Source organism: Macrobrachium rosenbergii, chromosome 21, assembly GCF_040412425.1.
Source record: "Macrobrachium rosenbergii isolate ZJJX-2024 chromosome 21, ASM4041242v1, whole genome shotgun sequence".
In the NCBI taxonomy this organism is placed as follows: domain Eukaryota; kingdom Metazoa; phylum Arthropoda; class Malacostraca; order Decapoda; family Palaemonidae; genus Macrobrachium; species Macrobrachium rosenbergii.
The window spans coordinates 30520644-30538450 of NC_089761.1; the positions used below are offsets into that span (position 1 = coordinate 30520644).

Below are 17807 nucleotides of genomic sequence, written 5' to 3' on the forward strand. Positions count from 1 at the left end.
CAAGTATATTACTGTGGATCCTACTGTACATACATACATATATACATATACATATTTACCCACATAACACAAATATATGTACATTCATTTTTATCATAATTTTAACTTCTAAGACAACAGAACATGATAGTGGATAAAGAAGGCAAAATAAACCCGATAACCCGACTGAACACCGCCTGAAATCGAGGGTTTGGTAACCCACCAGGCGAAAGCAACAGACGGGAAGACAGGACGATGTCTTCGCTATCGGACAAGAAAGTAGAATCGAAGCGAAGCTGCCCGGTCCGTAGTTACCGTGGAGTAATCGAGTGAAAGGGTAGATAGGTAGATAGGCGAAGAGGGGTTGAGAGGAGGAGGAAGAGGAGGAGGAGGAGGTAAGAGGCACACAGTAAAGGGATTGCATGTTGGGCGTGAGCTACGAGCGTGAGACCGGCCCGAGGGCGACCCCTGAGGGCCACACCTACCGACCTGCCCCTGGCCGTCAGCGCTTCATCTCGGGTTTCTCTCGGGTTAACTGTTACACACGGCAAAAAGAAATTTCCTCCCAACGGTTACGTCTCCGCCCGCCGTTAGACCTAGACTAAAACAAACTAATCGAAACAACGTACTACCGTTTACCAACGACTGACTATTCAATATTTAACATTTGATATTCAAAACTTACGATTGCAACATTCAGAAAGGTATCCTTCTCCGGGTAACAGTCCAGTTCACCTTCACGACAGCGTAATGAAAATTGAAGGCCGTTATGCACGCCACATGCATAACCTAGACTCATGAACTTCCAAGCGAGTTACTGAAACACCAAACTTTACAGTGAAAGATATTGTTTTCTTTTTTTTATTTGGCAACGTACTTAAATTCCCTTATACCAAAACACAAAGAATTATACCATAAACAGGATAAGTTTTCCTCCAGGCTAACAAGTTCACAAATATGAGATGTCACGATAAACAGTAATGAAGCTTCTCAAATAGGCCTATATGCATTCAATTTTGTCACGTTTTGTTTTCTACACACATGACATATGCACACGAAATAATATCAACGATGCAAACACATACATATGAAACTATATATATATATATATATATATATATATATATATATATATATATATATATATATATATATATATAATATATATATATATATATATATATATATATATATATAATTACATACATACGTTGCAAGCACCTTAACTGTTCACTGTTCATCAAAACAATGGTGACCCTTACTCCCCGCTGTCCCCCTAAAATCACTATCATTATGTATTCTTCCATAGATGTTATAAGTTCACTGTAAATAATGTATGTATATATTTCTGTAACATCACTGTCTAAATGTCATATATTGTATATTTAAATTAATTATTGTGACCATCATAATAAACCGTTGGATAAGATGTGTATTGACTTCAGAACTCAGCCTCCAGTTTCTCTGCTGCAATTGTTCACAAACACATGCACACACACGGACACATACCAACGTGCAAAAAATACATACCGGTTACGAAAATATCCCCAAACACTCCTATCAGATACATTTCATCGTTAAATACTCCGTACATAAATATATGCGCAAGTATGTGTGATTTATTTTTAATATTTTTACAATAACACGCAAACACTCATTTGGATAACCAACAACTCAAAAAATCCTGTTAGGCCTACTCGGTAAGGTGGCTTCAACGAGACAGAATGACTATAGGCCTAAGTGAAAAATAAAACTGTAGCAAAATAGAGAAATAAACAGCAAGAGATAAACGAATACTTCACAAAATTCCATGTGAAAATTTGAACCATCAACTAGTATTCCAAACTCTTTTAAACTTGTTACCATCAACTGACACAACGCCACCAATAAGACAGTTCTGCCGTTAAGATGAAAGACCCCCCGGATGTATACGAGTAAGCTGAAAGAACCGTCGTATTATCAACAGTTAAGATTAAAACGTCCTTGCATCTTTAACCGTCAAGAAGAAAAACCCCTGATACGATTACCAGCCGAGATGGAATGTCCTGGTATCAATGACAGTAAAGAAGAAAAAAAAAAAAAGACTGGTATTCCTGATAGTATTGTGAAGGGCTCTAGATATTATTTAGTTATGATGAAAGAATCCTACTATTCTTAAGATGAAAGATCCTTAGTTTTAGTTTTATATGTAACAGAGATTCCGTCAGGAATAAAATACTATGCACTCTATATAAATAAATCACCTGTTGTGAGATTACGTATCGAAACTCCTCACGAACTGCATTGCAAGCAACGATCTTTACCCAAGCACATTATACCAGAGCCTGTTTATTATATCAGAAGTTATATTGTATACGAAAATCGATAATTAAATATTTTTCTCCAGATAACTGGAGCAAATATATATATTATATATATATATATATATATATATATATATATATATATATACGTTATATATATATACTGTGCATATACTTATACATATTACTTTCATCTTTCCAACCTTAACTGCCCGATCTTCAACATAATTATAACCGTAGGAACGCTGGGGTCTTTAAGCAGCAACAACATCGTCATTTCGAACCAAAATACAAGTTAAATCAAAGGGACATAATTATAATAATAGTCTTTAGTTGTTACAGAGTACATCTCATTACTTGCACAACAAAATCCCCCCTTAATGCATAAATAAATAAATAAATAAATAAAAGCCGTTATTAACTGCTCAGATATTCTGTTGATTTGTACGGCTCATCATGACCAATGGCTACTCCTACCGGAATGTAGCTCGCAAGGGTCAGTAATGGGCCAGCATTCATTCATGGTCACCCATCTAAGTACTGACCATACCGAACGAACAGTTCATTGGATCGCCCCAAAATAACAACACCGAATGAAATATTTGGCTTCGTTTAAGTTCACCAAAATGCGCAAAATATAAATCTGGACATGCTCTTTACGGAATAACATAATGAACACAATACTGTATTAGGAGAATAAAGTAAAAAAATCAACGAGACCCTCTGGAAAAAATGAGGAAATCTTTTAAACGAGCAAGTGCGGAAACGGCAAAACTCCTCCGAAAGCTAAGCAATCCAAAACTCAAAGGGTCTATTACCCCGATCCAATTCTCTCTGAAAATCTAATCACTAGCTGACAATCATTATGCCTCCTTTGGAAAAATTCTCGTCAAAATTCCTTCGTAACTTTTTGTGCAATCCTGCCAAGTCACTCACAGTGACTGACAGGAGGAGTAGTCAAACAACAATCCATTATTACCAAGGCCCACGTAATGTGTATCAGCACAGAACTGACTCGGGTAACATATACAGCCTGGCACAGGGGTGCAGAGGCTAAAACAACACTGTGTCAGAGTTTAGTTCATCATCTCAAATTACAGTCAATATGTTCAAGAAAATCCAGTCATTCCCATAAAGAGAATGGGAAATAAAGATTAGTAGGTAGTAATAGCATCATCCAGGGATGAATGATAGCATTGTACACCTTGCTCCCAACACCACTTAATGAAGGAGACAGAGAAAACACATCGTCAGACCTTAGTCTTCGGACTGGCTTGGTTGCGTAGCTCTCTTGCACCTACCAGACCAACACAAACACAAGTGGACCTGTTTACAACAAACAAGGATGCAAGGAGGGGGAAAGATAAACCATACACCTTACATGGGATGCAAAACCTGTCTGAAAGAAGCAGAGAAAACCTCACAATGGTTGAGCAGCCACCATATGGCAGGGAGATAGTGCCCAGGGGTCTATAGGTGTTCTCTTTCAGAAAGAGGAAGCCTTTAAGGCAAGATCCTGTCCTCAATATCTGACAATGAAGTTTCTCCCGAATGAGTTTGGGTGTAATTCTGAACCCCATGGTCTAAAATGAGTGGAATCCAGGTCTCTACCTACCAAAATACAGGAGACTGCACTCAAAGGAAACAGGGTCAAAATTGGAGATGCCAAGCTCACCTTTAAATTCCCAGTGCTCTAAGGAGGAAGCAATGGAGCATTACAACCTGAAAGAAGAGCTGGGATAAAAACACCACGGATATAATTCCAGTCATTTTATCCGAAACCTTCCTAAGAGGTGACTGTAAACCCCACTAAACCTCACAGAGAGTGAACGAGCAAGTGGTTGTTGGCATGGAAAGGCAGAATAAAAAGAATCACGATAGAATCATGAAAGATCTCTTCCTGAAGTCGATCTAATAATACCGAATTTTGCACAAAACCAGAAGACAGTAGGATGAGATCTCTCATTTAATCAAAAGGATGAATGTAAGAAAACATCCCAGAGACCACTGAGGAGTCATATGAAATAATACAAATTCTACAAGAGAAATGCCCGGTTGGAAAGGAAAGATAAAATTCAAGAGTCAAAGCTTCCTTTTCAAACAAAGACACTTTCTATCCAATATCACCAAAAAAGCCAAGTTCTCCACTTCTTCCAGTGGGGGGCGAGGCTACAAAAAATAGTTAAGCATGTGATTGCCCCCTTCCCACAGCTACTGGGAACATGAACAAGGAATAAAGATGGCATGAGGTAACTTGAGTGCTGTACCTATGCAAATGCTTCAAAGATCTAGGGACTTCCCCAAGGTGAAAATTCAGAGAAACAAAGTAATGCACCGTCCTGTTATCCTCTTCCTTAACCCCCACCCTACCTGACTTATTGCAAGTCAAAGTTAAGATGCAGGGAGAAGAATCAACCATCAACCCCCGGGGCGGGGTAAATGAGCCTTGACTCTTGATAAGAACTGTACTGATTGTGCTTTGATAGTCTAAGCAAAGAGGTAGCCATACTTAGAACAGTGCTGAACTAACCACTGATACACACAAATCATTGAAACGATAATTACATATAAGTACAAAAAGCCTGTAGACCACGAGTCCGTGATCTGGGGATTTTCTGGGCAATAAACAACTGAAGATAAGAACACTCATAGAGGCAGATGCTAACCACTCTGGGACAGGACTACTCAGTGTGCTTGCGCACTGTAAACTATCAGAGCCACTACCTGGGTGTAAGCAACCAATTATAAAACTATGCGAGGCTTCATAGCACGACAGTGATCATACCACTGCCTCTAGGCACCCAGGCAACACAGAACAAGTAACAGGGACCTGAGAGTGAACATGCCACTGGTTCAAGACACCCAGACAATACATTCAATGACAATGAAACATATATCATGGAGAGATGGCACATTAACAACTCATTTGGCTACTTGTCATCAGTATAAAGGCTATGGGTGGTGTCTTAAGGCAAATGTAAGTTTCCTAAAATTTAGGGTACTGTCAACCCAGTAGATAAATCATGGATGCTAGCAGCTAATGACAGATTGTTGCATGGTATACCGGCTTTGATCCAGACTGCAACAGCAATGATATGTCCAATTCCATATACAGTACGTTCTTTTCCTATTTTCCTTTTTTCTTTTAACTTTCAGAATGAAAACCCTTATGAACAGAGTCAACAAACTTTAAACCCCAAAGGAAAATCAGCCTGCATAGAGAGAGAGAGAGAGAGAGAGAGACAAGTTGTAAGAAGAAGTGAAAAATGTCTAAATAAATAAATGAATAAATAAATAAACACTGCATTAGAAAAAAGTTTTCTGTATTGTACATGAGTTTTCAAATTTTATGGAACCTGATTTGCCATAGCAATACATCATATCTGGTCCCAAAGGTTGCATTCCTCTAAAATTACAAGTTATTATATCCAGTACTGGTCTTGTAAACTTATCTTCTTTTATATAATAAACATATCTTTAAGAAAAATAGTTAAATCATGAATCTTCTGACATTTTTTAAATTTTTGTTCTGTTTGTGTAATTTTCATTCTTTAATAAATATACAGTATTTTGGATAAATTTATATTATTAACCACACAAGAAAAACTTTCATACAACAAACATAATGAATTTAAATGCAAACAGCCTTGAGGCACCTAAATACACAACTGAGAAATGCTTACTTAATTTTTCTACAGCTGAATATTAGTTCTGTTTGTATTTGAATATTAGTTCTGTTTGTATTCCATTCTTCATTCTGACTGCAAAAGGCAATTTTAAATAAACCATTCTTACAAGCAAAATAATATTTTCTGGAACAAACCAGTAAACAATAAATCATTGATTAAAGGTGGGTGGGAAAGAGGTTTTTCGACGAATATCTTCAGAAAGCAATGTGCTTTATGGGTTACAGCTTCAGTATTTCCAAGATGGAACAAGCATAAAAATGTTGTCAATAAATTTTTAAAAAGTGGCTTCAGGGTTAGAGCTGTGGGAAAACTTTGATGCTCAAAGTACAGAAGACAACAGGGCAGTGGTTGGTTGGTTGGTTCAGATTAAGAATGGTATTGTTATAAAAGGGATGAGACGCCTGGTATGGACCTATGGCCTTTACCGAACATGCCTAGCATGGGTTAACCACACTAGGCACAGCAGGGCTGGGTAACGTTACTTGATAAAATACATAGCCTAACGTAACCCCATGAGAAGCACCCCTCTCTCATTCTATACTAACCTAACTATAGTGACTTAAGTAAGTTTACATGTCCGACTTAAGTAAGTTTACATGTTAGGCTACAGCACCAGTTATAGGTTGGCCTATGGCCACCCTGTGGCAGATTAGGCAGAGGACCTCGATGTGCGACTGGTAAAATTACAGTCTGCTCAGACTGGTTAAACTGTGTTGTTCCCAAAGCTATTATCTTGTTGCTTGTAATTACGATGCCATAACATTTCATGTTAGGTTAGGACTAGACCTATATGTAGCCTATATGCTATGGCAAGTTAAGCAGAGTACTTACAAGTGGGTACCCTCGAGTAATTTACTGTTACTTTCAATCTAAACAGACTGAGTCATTCCATATTAGAAAAACAATTTATATGTTTGTTCTTTGCAACAAACACCTTGTAACTTCCACACTGATCTATGGCCTAGGCCTAGTTAATTAAAGGTTCTCTCATATCAATAACATTATACAACAAACAGTTCAGTAACATCCATACACTACAAAAAAAAACTTTTATTGCATATTACAAGGGAAAATACAAACCTTTTCCAGTCTGGCGTCGATTATTACCTCTTGCGCTACTCAAGAAAAATATCTTTGAACGGAGTTGCCGTTTAACATAAGTTCAGTTGGTTAGTTTGGTTTGTCCACTTAATTTTCAGCGTCTTTTCTGCAAATCAATTCTCAGAGTCGCTGTAATTACACATTATACTCACAAAAAAACTCACCTTCGAAAATGTTACAGAACCGATTAAACTGCCTTGGATGAAAGCATTCAAGCAAGGCATTATGCATCGTGGGACCCTAAACCTAACCTTGCCTGACTCCGCAAGTGAGTCAAGAAAGATGGCCTTATTTCATTCACATTACGAATTGTTCTGAGTTTTCCAGTTCTAGTCCTGGAATTCCATGCACAACGAGCATTACAGAATAAGAGGTAAGGCAGTCTCGTTCACAATGTGATTGATAATTGACACCGGTTACGTCATCAATGTTTACGTACAAGGATACAGGATCATATACTTACACTTACAATTCCAAAGGGTTACTGAATTATAACAAGAAACTTAATTTCCTTATATATATGTTACTCTTGCGGATTGGTTGCAAAAGAGCTGATGTACGATAACCGACCACTTTTTATCAGATGTTTTATCTTCATTGCCCCAAATATGTTAATGACTGACATTACAACTGTATTGGGCTTCCGCAAACATAAGTTTATTGAACTGTTTGGCGAATGTATATTCTTTTTAAGTAAAAACCAATAGGGCAAACACCTAGTGCCCGTTTTTAGCCCAGGCTTGAAGACGGCAAGTAGGCTAGAGATAGTTTAGACTTGAAAATTTCGTTCGTTGGCTTAGTAAGGTTTTGTTACTTCCTGTTTGGTAATATCTATCTATATATCTATATATTGGTGATTATAGGTCAGACTACGGTATATTGTGTCTCTGTGACTGATCATCATCTTTATAAATGGAATAATGAGAAAGTCAGAGAGAGAGAGATATAGGACAAAAGAAGTTGGAGCAAAGTTTGTATTAAGAAAATAAGTCATGAATCAAGGTGGGGATAGTGAAGAGGAACTGGAGATGCTAGTAAGAGAGTTTGAAAGTGTTTGCACGAAGAGAAAGCTTAGAGTAAAGGTGAACAATGGAGAGGTTATAAGAGTAAAAAGGAACCAGAAAGATGAAGTAATGAGTGTTAATATGGATGTTGCTGAATACAAATTAAAGACAAAAAGCTGGATATGATGAGATGAATGATATGAGTAGTCCATATAGCATTAGAGGAATTGATGAGGTGATAGATGTGAAGGTATAAATAAGTGATCTCAAAGTTAACAAAGGTAAAAGGAGAGATCAGAACATCTTGGTATGGTTTAGTCGTCTGGAAAGAATGGGTGTGAGAGGGAGGGGAGGGGTGTAGATGAAGAGCTAGAGAGAGCTGAATATGCAGGGAGAAAGAGGTATTGGAAAAGAAAGCCTTTAAAATCCAGGAATGGGTGTACTAAGAGGTGGGTTTGATGAACTGCTGATGAGATTTCTATACAGAATTGTGACAAAATTAATATTATACATGTTTTACTGCAATGGAGGTTCATCCATAATTCAGCAAGCAGTGTGACTGTGGCAGTGACGGCTGTTTTGTATTTCCTCTTGAGCCACCTCCATGCTGAGGGAAATTGTTTAATTTTCTTTAGGACCTATGTTGACCTGGTGTTTGGTTGACTGTAAAGGGTAGGCTACAAGTAGTGTAGAAAAAGGGCATGTGAGAGTAACAACCTTATCCTGATTTAAATTGAAAAGTTGTATATATATATATATATATATATATATATATATATATATATATATATATATATATATATATATATATATTACAGCCAGTGCTTCTACAACATATGTGACCACCACAAATGCCGGATGATTTTGCACCACAAGTGTGTCCATTATAGATTTATTGTTGTTTTAAATTATTATGAGTCATTTTAATTCAAAACAATATTTGTCAAAACCTCGCTGAAGTAATAATACAATGAATTTTTTTAAAATATTTGTTCTCCCTGGAAAATGAGAAGGAATGAACCATTTTCTTTGAACGACATAGTAGAAACGTTTAATGGGGAACTTTAACATCTCCTCGGCTATTATTTCTTGAGTATTGTTGCCCGTAAACCACCCTGAACGAGATGGAAAATAAGGTAAAGATTTTACATGTCTCGTATGTTAGCATTGGATTGTTTAGTTTATGTCGTTTTGCGTTAGCCTCCTTAATTTTCAATCATCATCATTACCTTTTACCTGGTTTATCCTAAGAGGCCCTCTCATCGGCCTTCATTTGGTCATGTAGACTGCATACCTTTTTAATAATCGTTCTTCTTTGTCATAAATGTTTCAGAATAGGTATCTTTTCAGTTTATTATTGGATAATTCCAAGTTTTAATATCTTTATAGTCTTTGTGACAAATTGTCGGTAACAATTTTAAATTTTTATGCTGTCTGCCATGAAAACCAGTGGACCGGGTGTTAGATGAGCAGGCTAAGAGTACAGTAAACGCTTATGCTGAGCTTAGAATAAATTGTCAGTCCTTAAGGATATTGTTTAAAAAACTTGTGAATTCAAAGTCAAGGTTTTCGTGCTAAAGGTATGTTTGACTCTTTCTTGTCAAGGAGGTTAACGAAGCATTATTTAACAAGATAACTTTATTTACATTTTGACTCAACCCAGAACTTGTGGCATTATCACTCTGTTCCATTTTGAACTCTCCAGGCATTGATCATGAGGAGAATAATTATGCATGGGGGCAAAACCGACTTTAAAAGCTCACTTCATTATGATAGGAATGGATTGACAATTCAAAAAACTAATGACACATTAACTGAAAATTAGGTAAAATAACTCTCCGTGACATCACCTAACGTAATTTGTACGAACCACGACTGGCATTTGAGCGTGTAAGCCTGAATTATTTTAGTCTTGGTTGTGAAGTGCTAAACTGGGTAAGAAGCAAATGTCTTTTATCAACGAAACCCAACACTGGAAATAGAAAGGACATAATAGAAAAGTTTACCGCTCGTCTAGAACGTCATTTACGAAAGCATAGTAAGCTATAGAACAATCTTATACATATTTCGGAAAGCTGAAGAAGAAGATGATGAAAAACCGACAGAAAAAAAAAATAACTCTACTATCCAAGTAAGCAAAGAATAAGTGCTTCGTGAGAGAGCCGTCACATAAAATAACATATAAACTACTACTAAAGTGGACCTGAGGCTCTACTTAACCCTAATAGGAATCTTGTACTTTGTGAACTCAGTGTATTCTGATTATGGTATTACAACAATTTCTGTCCAGACATTTAAGAGCTTGGGTATGCACAGAGTTAAGAAATATCAACCACAGAAATTCCATTCTGTCTTGTCAGTATGGGAGGAGTGTTTTTAACTCCTCGAGAGAAGGTAGAGCACCCAGTGTTCAAGTGATCAAGCAGTTATGGACCGTCACGAGGCCAATTTACTCTTCTGAATTAACGTTACAGAAGCAATTACAGATGTTATCGCCCTGTGTCTCAATATCTCGAGGCAAGAAATCTCGAGGTAGAACGAAGAGGGGAAAAGAAGAGGTGGTAAGAATCTTTTAAATTAATGATTTGAATAACGGCCAAGTGTCGCGAAACTAGTATGGTCAAGTTGTTGCAGTTAACTTATTAGTTAGTATCTTATGATAGTTTGGTAAAATGGAAGACTACTACCGCTCCCCTATGGTTCGTTTGCTACCAGTTTACATGCAAAATGGGGTCCGGGTTTAGTACCAGACCCTTGGGGATGAACGTATAAACAAAAGACGGTAAATATCATAAACACAAACAAAAGACTTAAACATAAACAAAAACTTAAATAAAAGGCTGTTAGTATTCTGTCTGGCGACTAACAGAAAGCAGGCCACGGTAGAAGTCTTCAGTTTTACCAATTCTTTAACTCCAGGCCAAGTACATGAACCAAATTCAACCAATTCTGATATTGAATTTGCTGTTGAAACTTTAGCATTGACTTTTGATTAGCCTACTTTACATTCACCAATATCTGTATTATATTTAATGCTTAGTACCTTGGCATAATTCTAAAAGTCAAACAAAATCCTTCGTCATTGTAAATATTACCGCAGACTGACACTGCAGGTTAGGTTAGGATGCCATAAGTCAAGAGAAGATAAGTATTGGTGTATTCCAATAATTTCCTAGACCACTTCATGTTTTGAAGATTTGGTTTTTCTTATCACACAAAGTAATGTACTATTATTCCAATGGCTTATTTGCCCTTTATGCATTTTTTGTCATTCCTACTAACTTCACTTGTTTTTGGTTTTCCTCATCCCAAAACCCACTGGTAACCACTCATAATAGTTAAGTACAGTATGTATATAGATAAGGAAATATAGCCTAAGAGCATGTGATCTGCACCAACATTAAACATTTCAAAAAACATTTCAAAAAATAAACTCAAGATAACCAGTTGAAAAATATGCAGTGTATGTATTTGGTGAGAAATCAACATATCATATTGGTAAATGTTCACAGTAGCAGTTGGATTTTGAAAGCTTTTGAATTGTGTTATTTTATATGCAAGGTATGATGTGCTTCTGTAAAATTTGACATTCGTATTTGTTGCAAATGCATTGTTATGGTTAACTCAACACAGCACCCTCTGTATATAACTTTAATGGGGAACTCATGAGGAACCACAATGGGAAACTGGGTTGTTTGGGTAGGGAAAAACAAAAATAAAGGAAACCTGTGATGCATAGTAACCTAACCTAGCCAACCCAAGATGGCAAGTTGTACCCACAACATAATCTGACCCAAAAACATATGCTTTTCCACTGGGGTTTCCTGTCAATGATAGAAATGATGTTGTAAAAATGTTAATAAATATTTTCTTGAGAAATCAATGTCAATCGTTTTAAAATCATGTCAAAAAGTATAAGGAAACTATTTTAAAATTGCAAAATAATGTTTTCCATGCCTGTGATGTGTTGTTTTTGGCTTTTTATAGAACTATATATGGGCTTCTTTTACAAACATGCTAAAAGAATAACTGTTATATAATTGCAAACATTTCCAGAGGCGTCATGACATCACTGCCACATGCACTCTAGTGATGTGAAAAGCATAGGAATTAATGGAATCAAATGGTAAAACTTTAAAGATAATGTCCTAAAAGACATGATTCCACTTTGTGGCATTTCATTATAAACAGAAAACAATGCAATCACCAAAAAACAGTGACAGAAGTAAATGTGAAGTTAATGATGTTTTTGAAGAATAAAGTAGACGAAGATTGTTTTCAATATTTTTAAGCTAGATAGGTATGCATAAATAATCTTAGAATTCCCTGTATTAAATTAATATTTTAGCTTTCAGATGATGATGATGATGACGATGACGATGAAGAAGACTGGATGGAAGAAAGTGGCTTGGGTTATAAGGACATCAAAGTCAGAGTGCCTTCCTTGAGAGTGGATTCTGTTTTAAAGTCAGGACTCAATATGTCACGCAAGTAAGCTTTTGTGATTACATTCAGGTCTAGAGCATGATAGAATTTAATTCCTGTATTGGTTTTAGGGAGCTCACAACAATGTATGTGAACAAAATCAATTTAATAAGTCATAAATCAAAGTACAGTCGACCCCCGGTATTCACGGGGGATGCATACCACAACCCCCCCGCAAATGACTAAAATCCACAAATACTTGACACCTCTCTAAAAACACTTATAACTGCCAATTTTGATAGTTGAAATACTAAAAATCCCTCTAAAAATGCTTATACCTGAGTATTTTAATATTTTTATCACAAAAAATGTATTTAGTTACAAAAATTATATGAAAATACAGTAGTTAGTGACTATTTCTCTGTGAAAAATACTGCGAATAAGAAAATTTTCCTCTAATAATGTGTATATGTGTTCGACAGAAAAATCCGCAAATCCGGAACTGCAAATAGGCGGGGGTCCACTGTATGCTTCAGATTTGTTTCAGGCCTTAATTGTCACTTGCAGGGTTCGGTGATGAACTGTAACTTTAAAAGTTAAATAAATGAGTCAATATACAGTAGCTAACTATTTTTCTCTTCGTTAGGAATATCAAAACATTTGATAAGTTTTGAGGAAGGCTGGTATTATGACTCATATATGTACATAAACAGACCTCTGATTTTACGTATGCCTTAATACCCTTTATATGCAGTTAACTAAATAATGTATCTTGCAGCATCAATCACCTTTCTACCCCCATTCTTAAATTAAACATGTATGTGTGCTGAATTTTTTTTAAGCAGCCTTATTGTTCTTGTTGCATCCTTTAAATTCATGCATATTTTCCTTGCCTGCATACTGTAAATTCATTTTTATTTTTGTTGTTGACAATATACTAATATGTTGCAAAATTATCACTGTTTGTGGAATACTAATCAGACATTTTTTGTGTAATTATTGGATGATGTTTTTAGTAGGGTTTCTGTGTTATGTAATTGGTTACACATTTATCACCAATTTTGCATTCATAATGTTGATGGAAGTTTTTGTGTGTTGAGAAATTGCAGGCTCCTCAAGCAACATATAGCTTCAGATTGCATGACACCAACCTTTGTGTTGCTTAATTCAGAATTTTTTGTTCATTTTATTTTTCCCAAGATTTTTTGTTTTCTAGTATATTAGTACTTAAATATTAGTGTGGGTTTCCATGCAAGACAGCAGTTATTACTTTAAGCATTGCTCATTACAAGTATTGGGAACTGCCTTTAGGTTTTTAATCTGAGCTTCTCTTGGAAAGTTTTGCCGCAAATCAACACATATCTCACTTCTGTGAAGTAAAATAGCACTGTGACACTTCCATTAACACATTGACAACTTGTTTGGATACCTGAGTAGACAGAGAAGGCTGAACAACTGCAATGCTCCTCCCCAAGTAACTACACAGTGTAAGATAATATATAGTATACGATTTAAAAGAATTTGTTAGGTTCTCTGAAAACAAACACATTTCTATGAGTACCCTCCTCCCAACCTGTCATTGTTCATACCTTGCTATTATGACTTCAGTTCTGTGGTGCCGTGAATGATTTTATAAACCGTAGATGGGGCTTTATATTTTTTATTATCATTTTTTATTGAAGCGATTAATTGGACAGTTAACTGCATTTATGTGGCTCAAAGTGTAAGTAAAATTATTTTGTTTATAGAATGTGGAGAAATTAATTTGCCTGTTTTGGCTCAAAGTAGAATAAAATAATTTTGTTTACAAAACATGAAGAAGCAATTTACCTGTTGTATTTTTACCAAACTATTAGTAGTTATGGACAATACTTACAGTACTTATTTTTCATTTCAGCAAAGTAGAGAATGCATTTTATAGCAGTAGGTTGCGAGTGAATGAGAACAAGATCCTGAAGAAAAGCAAACAGGTTAGTGTACTCTATGTCAGTGTTGTCTTATAGTGCCCAATCTAGATCTTTATCAGTTGTTCTGAAACATTAAAACACTTTCTTTTTATTTAACCATATTTATTATGTAAGTAGTACGGTAGCGCTAAACATTTGAAAAAGCTTAATAATGTAGAATCTCCCCCTCAAAGTTTTAATTTAGTCAAGAATGTAATGTTTTAGATAGTAAGTTTTTTTTGTCAGATAGCAGAGTGTATGCAAAGGCTTTTACAGAAACTTACTGAAAGGTCTAGAAATAAGTGATTGGGCTTAAGAATCTGGAACCTTATGAATCATTGTAGTGTATTTTGATGACCAAATTGAAATAATTGTATCTGCAAAGAAAGTCTGACTGGAGTTCATGTCTCCTCTTAATCTGTAATATTACTAGGGTTTTGACATTGGGGAAGGTATGCTCTCTGAGTGCCTTCTCTGCTTTTTCCTTTTGGTGGCTTCCTGCCCTGCTGTTCAACAGCTGTACTTGTCTCCAGTATTTTACTTCTCATTTAATAAATAAATTGTTTTGGGTGGGGATCATGAGAATCAAGAAACATGACATTGGTCTTGTCAAACTACGTAATATGAATAATAATAATAATACAGTAATAATAAATCTTTGCCTCTTAAAATAATATTTTGTATTTTTATGGAAATCTGACTTAGCTGTTCAGTAACAGCGTCTTAAATTGTAAAATTTGGGTTTGGGGTCCATTTCTTTTCGTGTTCCAGTGCCTTTCTTTTTCGAGTACTGACAATTACTCTGACTTACAAATCGGTGATTGCATCGTTACTTGAGCTTCTGTGTTGGTAAGACTAATGGTCTGCATTTCTTTGCAGCTGGAGGAAGGCGATGAAATAGACCTTATCAAAGGAGTTTCAAAGAACAATCCAGAAATGATCAATGTTGCTCGTTTAGTTATCTTAAGGGTGGGTGAATATAATGAGGAAACAGACAAACTAACTGTAATGCTTCGAAGATATCAAAATTTACTTATAAGAAAATATGAGGATTATAAAATTGGTGAAGAATAAACACATGCGGCAGCCTCACAATTCTATAGAAATAATTGACAGTCAGAGGTATACTTTTTTTTTTTTGTGAGTGATTTTTTGGCTGAATTATGCATTTCATTTGAGGATAAAGATTTACTGGATTTTCTCAGTAACAGCGTGACAATAATCTTATAGATATCTTGGTCTTTGTTCCTTAGACCAATACAGTATGTTATTTTGACATCTTAATTTATATGCAGCAGCTATTGGCATTTTATTTAAAAGATTAAGTGCCTTTTCAGTGTTGACGGTGTTGCATTGTAAATATTGGTAATAAAAGATACAGCAACACTGTATTTTTTTTTTTCCCCCATAATTAAAAATCAATTTTTGCTGATATTTTCTAAAAGTTTTCACCCTGGGTTGAAAGCCTATTTCTTGAAGACAAAGGAAAGGAAGGTGGTCGCTATTGGCTGGGCATTATTGAGAATAACCCTTGTTTATTAAAAGTATTTTATTGAATAACCTTGTGCACATAGTCATGTAATGTATAGTGCCACACATAAGGATATTTCAAATTCTTAACAAGGAAAACCTTGAGTCAAAACACCCAGGTTCAAATATTGTTTGGATCCCCACTCTCCTGGTATTTTACCTGTAAATGTTGATATCAGGTTTCCCAGAATTATGACAAAAGTAAAACTGAAGAGTTGCAATGGGTGGGATAGACTTGCCTATCGCATTCGGATTCCAATTCCCAATCAAAAAAGGCATAATAAACCAAAGAACAGGATGTTCAATTATATTATTAATCATTTTGATTTTTCTTCCGTTGGATTGCATATACAATATTAATGAGTGCAATTTAGAATATTACAGCAGTCTCAACACATGGAAAATAAATACTGTAAAACAAGTACTAACTGAACAAGATAAAGATAAAACAACCAACAAAAGAATGCACATTTAAGTAATGAACATTAACCACAGAAATGACTGTAACTAATATTACACAATAGAATTCAGAGTGAACAGAAACATTAAAGTGGAAAAGAGTGATAAATTACAGAAGAATTCAAAACATAGATTTTATGAGTTTGATAATTAAGATGCATCAATGTGCAATGCATGAAAATTAAAATACTGTAGGCTACAATATATAAACAAATGATTGACCAAAGTCAACGTAAAAGCTATTTCAAGGTACCAGAACAGAGAAACTGATTTAAAATTGAAGCATAGATATATGAGAACCCAAAATCATATAAAAACAACACACTCAGACTTATATCACATTATCCAAATAGGTTTGGGCCTTCCAGCTCTTGTGGTGTCTACAGGAGCCCCATTAGCAGCACTATTCTCCTAGGGGCTGTGCAAGAGACATTTCCAAGCCATCTCCGTCTCTGTTCCATCTTTACATCATCTACGTAGGGAAATTTTGCAATTTCCTGTATGGTATGTTTCTAACTCTATCGTGTCATCTGACTCTTAATATTACTCTAAAGGTTATTTTCAAATTGATGAAATCTTTTAGATGAAATTTCATTATCGTGTAAAGTCCCCGTTAAGCGGGTTTTCTGTGGTGGTGACCCGTTTTCTTTGCCTCTCCTAGGTTCGCCGCTGCTAGAATAACGGGTCACGCAGATTCAGCCATACCCAATCATTTAAATTGTTTTATGTAAATATTTACCTGCCACCAACTTGTATGTTATGTGTTTCTTTTTCTCAGATAGCAGAATGTATTAAACTCCTCTATTGTCCATTTGTGTAGCTCAAAGTGTGTTATTGACCTCAGGTCACCCTAGTTTTCATTGTATTCCTCGGCGTGACGTCAGTCCGCCGCTATATAGACGGCCTGTGTCCTCAATGAAGTAGCAGTAACCTTATCCTGCTCGTTTCTTTCGCACCTCTTAAAATCGTGCCATGATTCATGTTTGTGTAGTTAAACAGATCGTAATATAATCTTATGTCCATATGCTATCCCAGACTACAGTATTTAATTTCCAAATATTATTCAGTCTACCCGTTGTTTGATTCTTTTTAGTCTCGTTTAATTCCAACTCGCGAGAGCTTGTACAGTACTAGGGATCTTAATATTTGAGAGATTCAGCCTCGTCATCATGCTAAAATGCATTCTAAGATAAGGAATTAAAAAAAAAGATAAACCAGTATTTAATCTGAAGGATTAAAATTAAGCAATAAACAATACATTCAATCTATTCCCTCTGCGACCGAGGGTACTTAACAAGAGTTACCAACTTTAAACGTGCACTCGGTTCTCATTCCGTTGAGAGGCAGTAATAGTGGGTACTCAAACTTGCT

The 17807-nt window shown here is 35.7% G+C and overlaps 1 protein-coding gene across 1 annotated transcript; it reads left to right on the plus strand.

Annotated features, from left to right (window-relative positions):
• The first annotated feature begins 10262 nt into the window (after positions 1-10262).
• LOC136849846 (mitochondrial transcription rescue factor 1) lies at positions 10263-15833 on the plus strand. The gene is made up of 4 exons (XM_067123310.1): positions 10263-10637; positions 12425-12567; positions 14399-14471; positions 15327-15833. Exons 1-4 carry the CDS (start codon positions 10341-10343, stop codon positions 15519-15521), a joined length of 708 nt encoding a protein of 235 aa, XP_066979411.1. The 5' UTR covers positions 10263-10340; the 3' UTR covers positions 15522-15833.
• The last annotated feature ends 1974 nt before the right edge of the window (positions 15834-17807 follow it).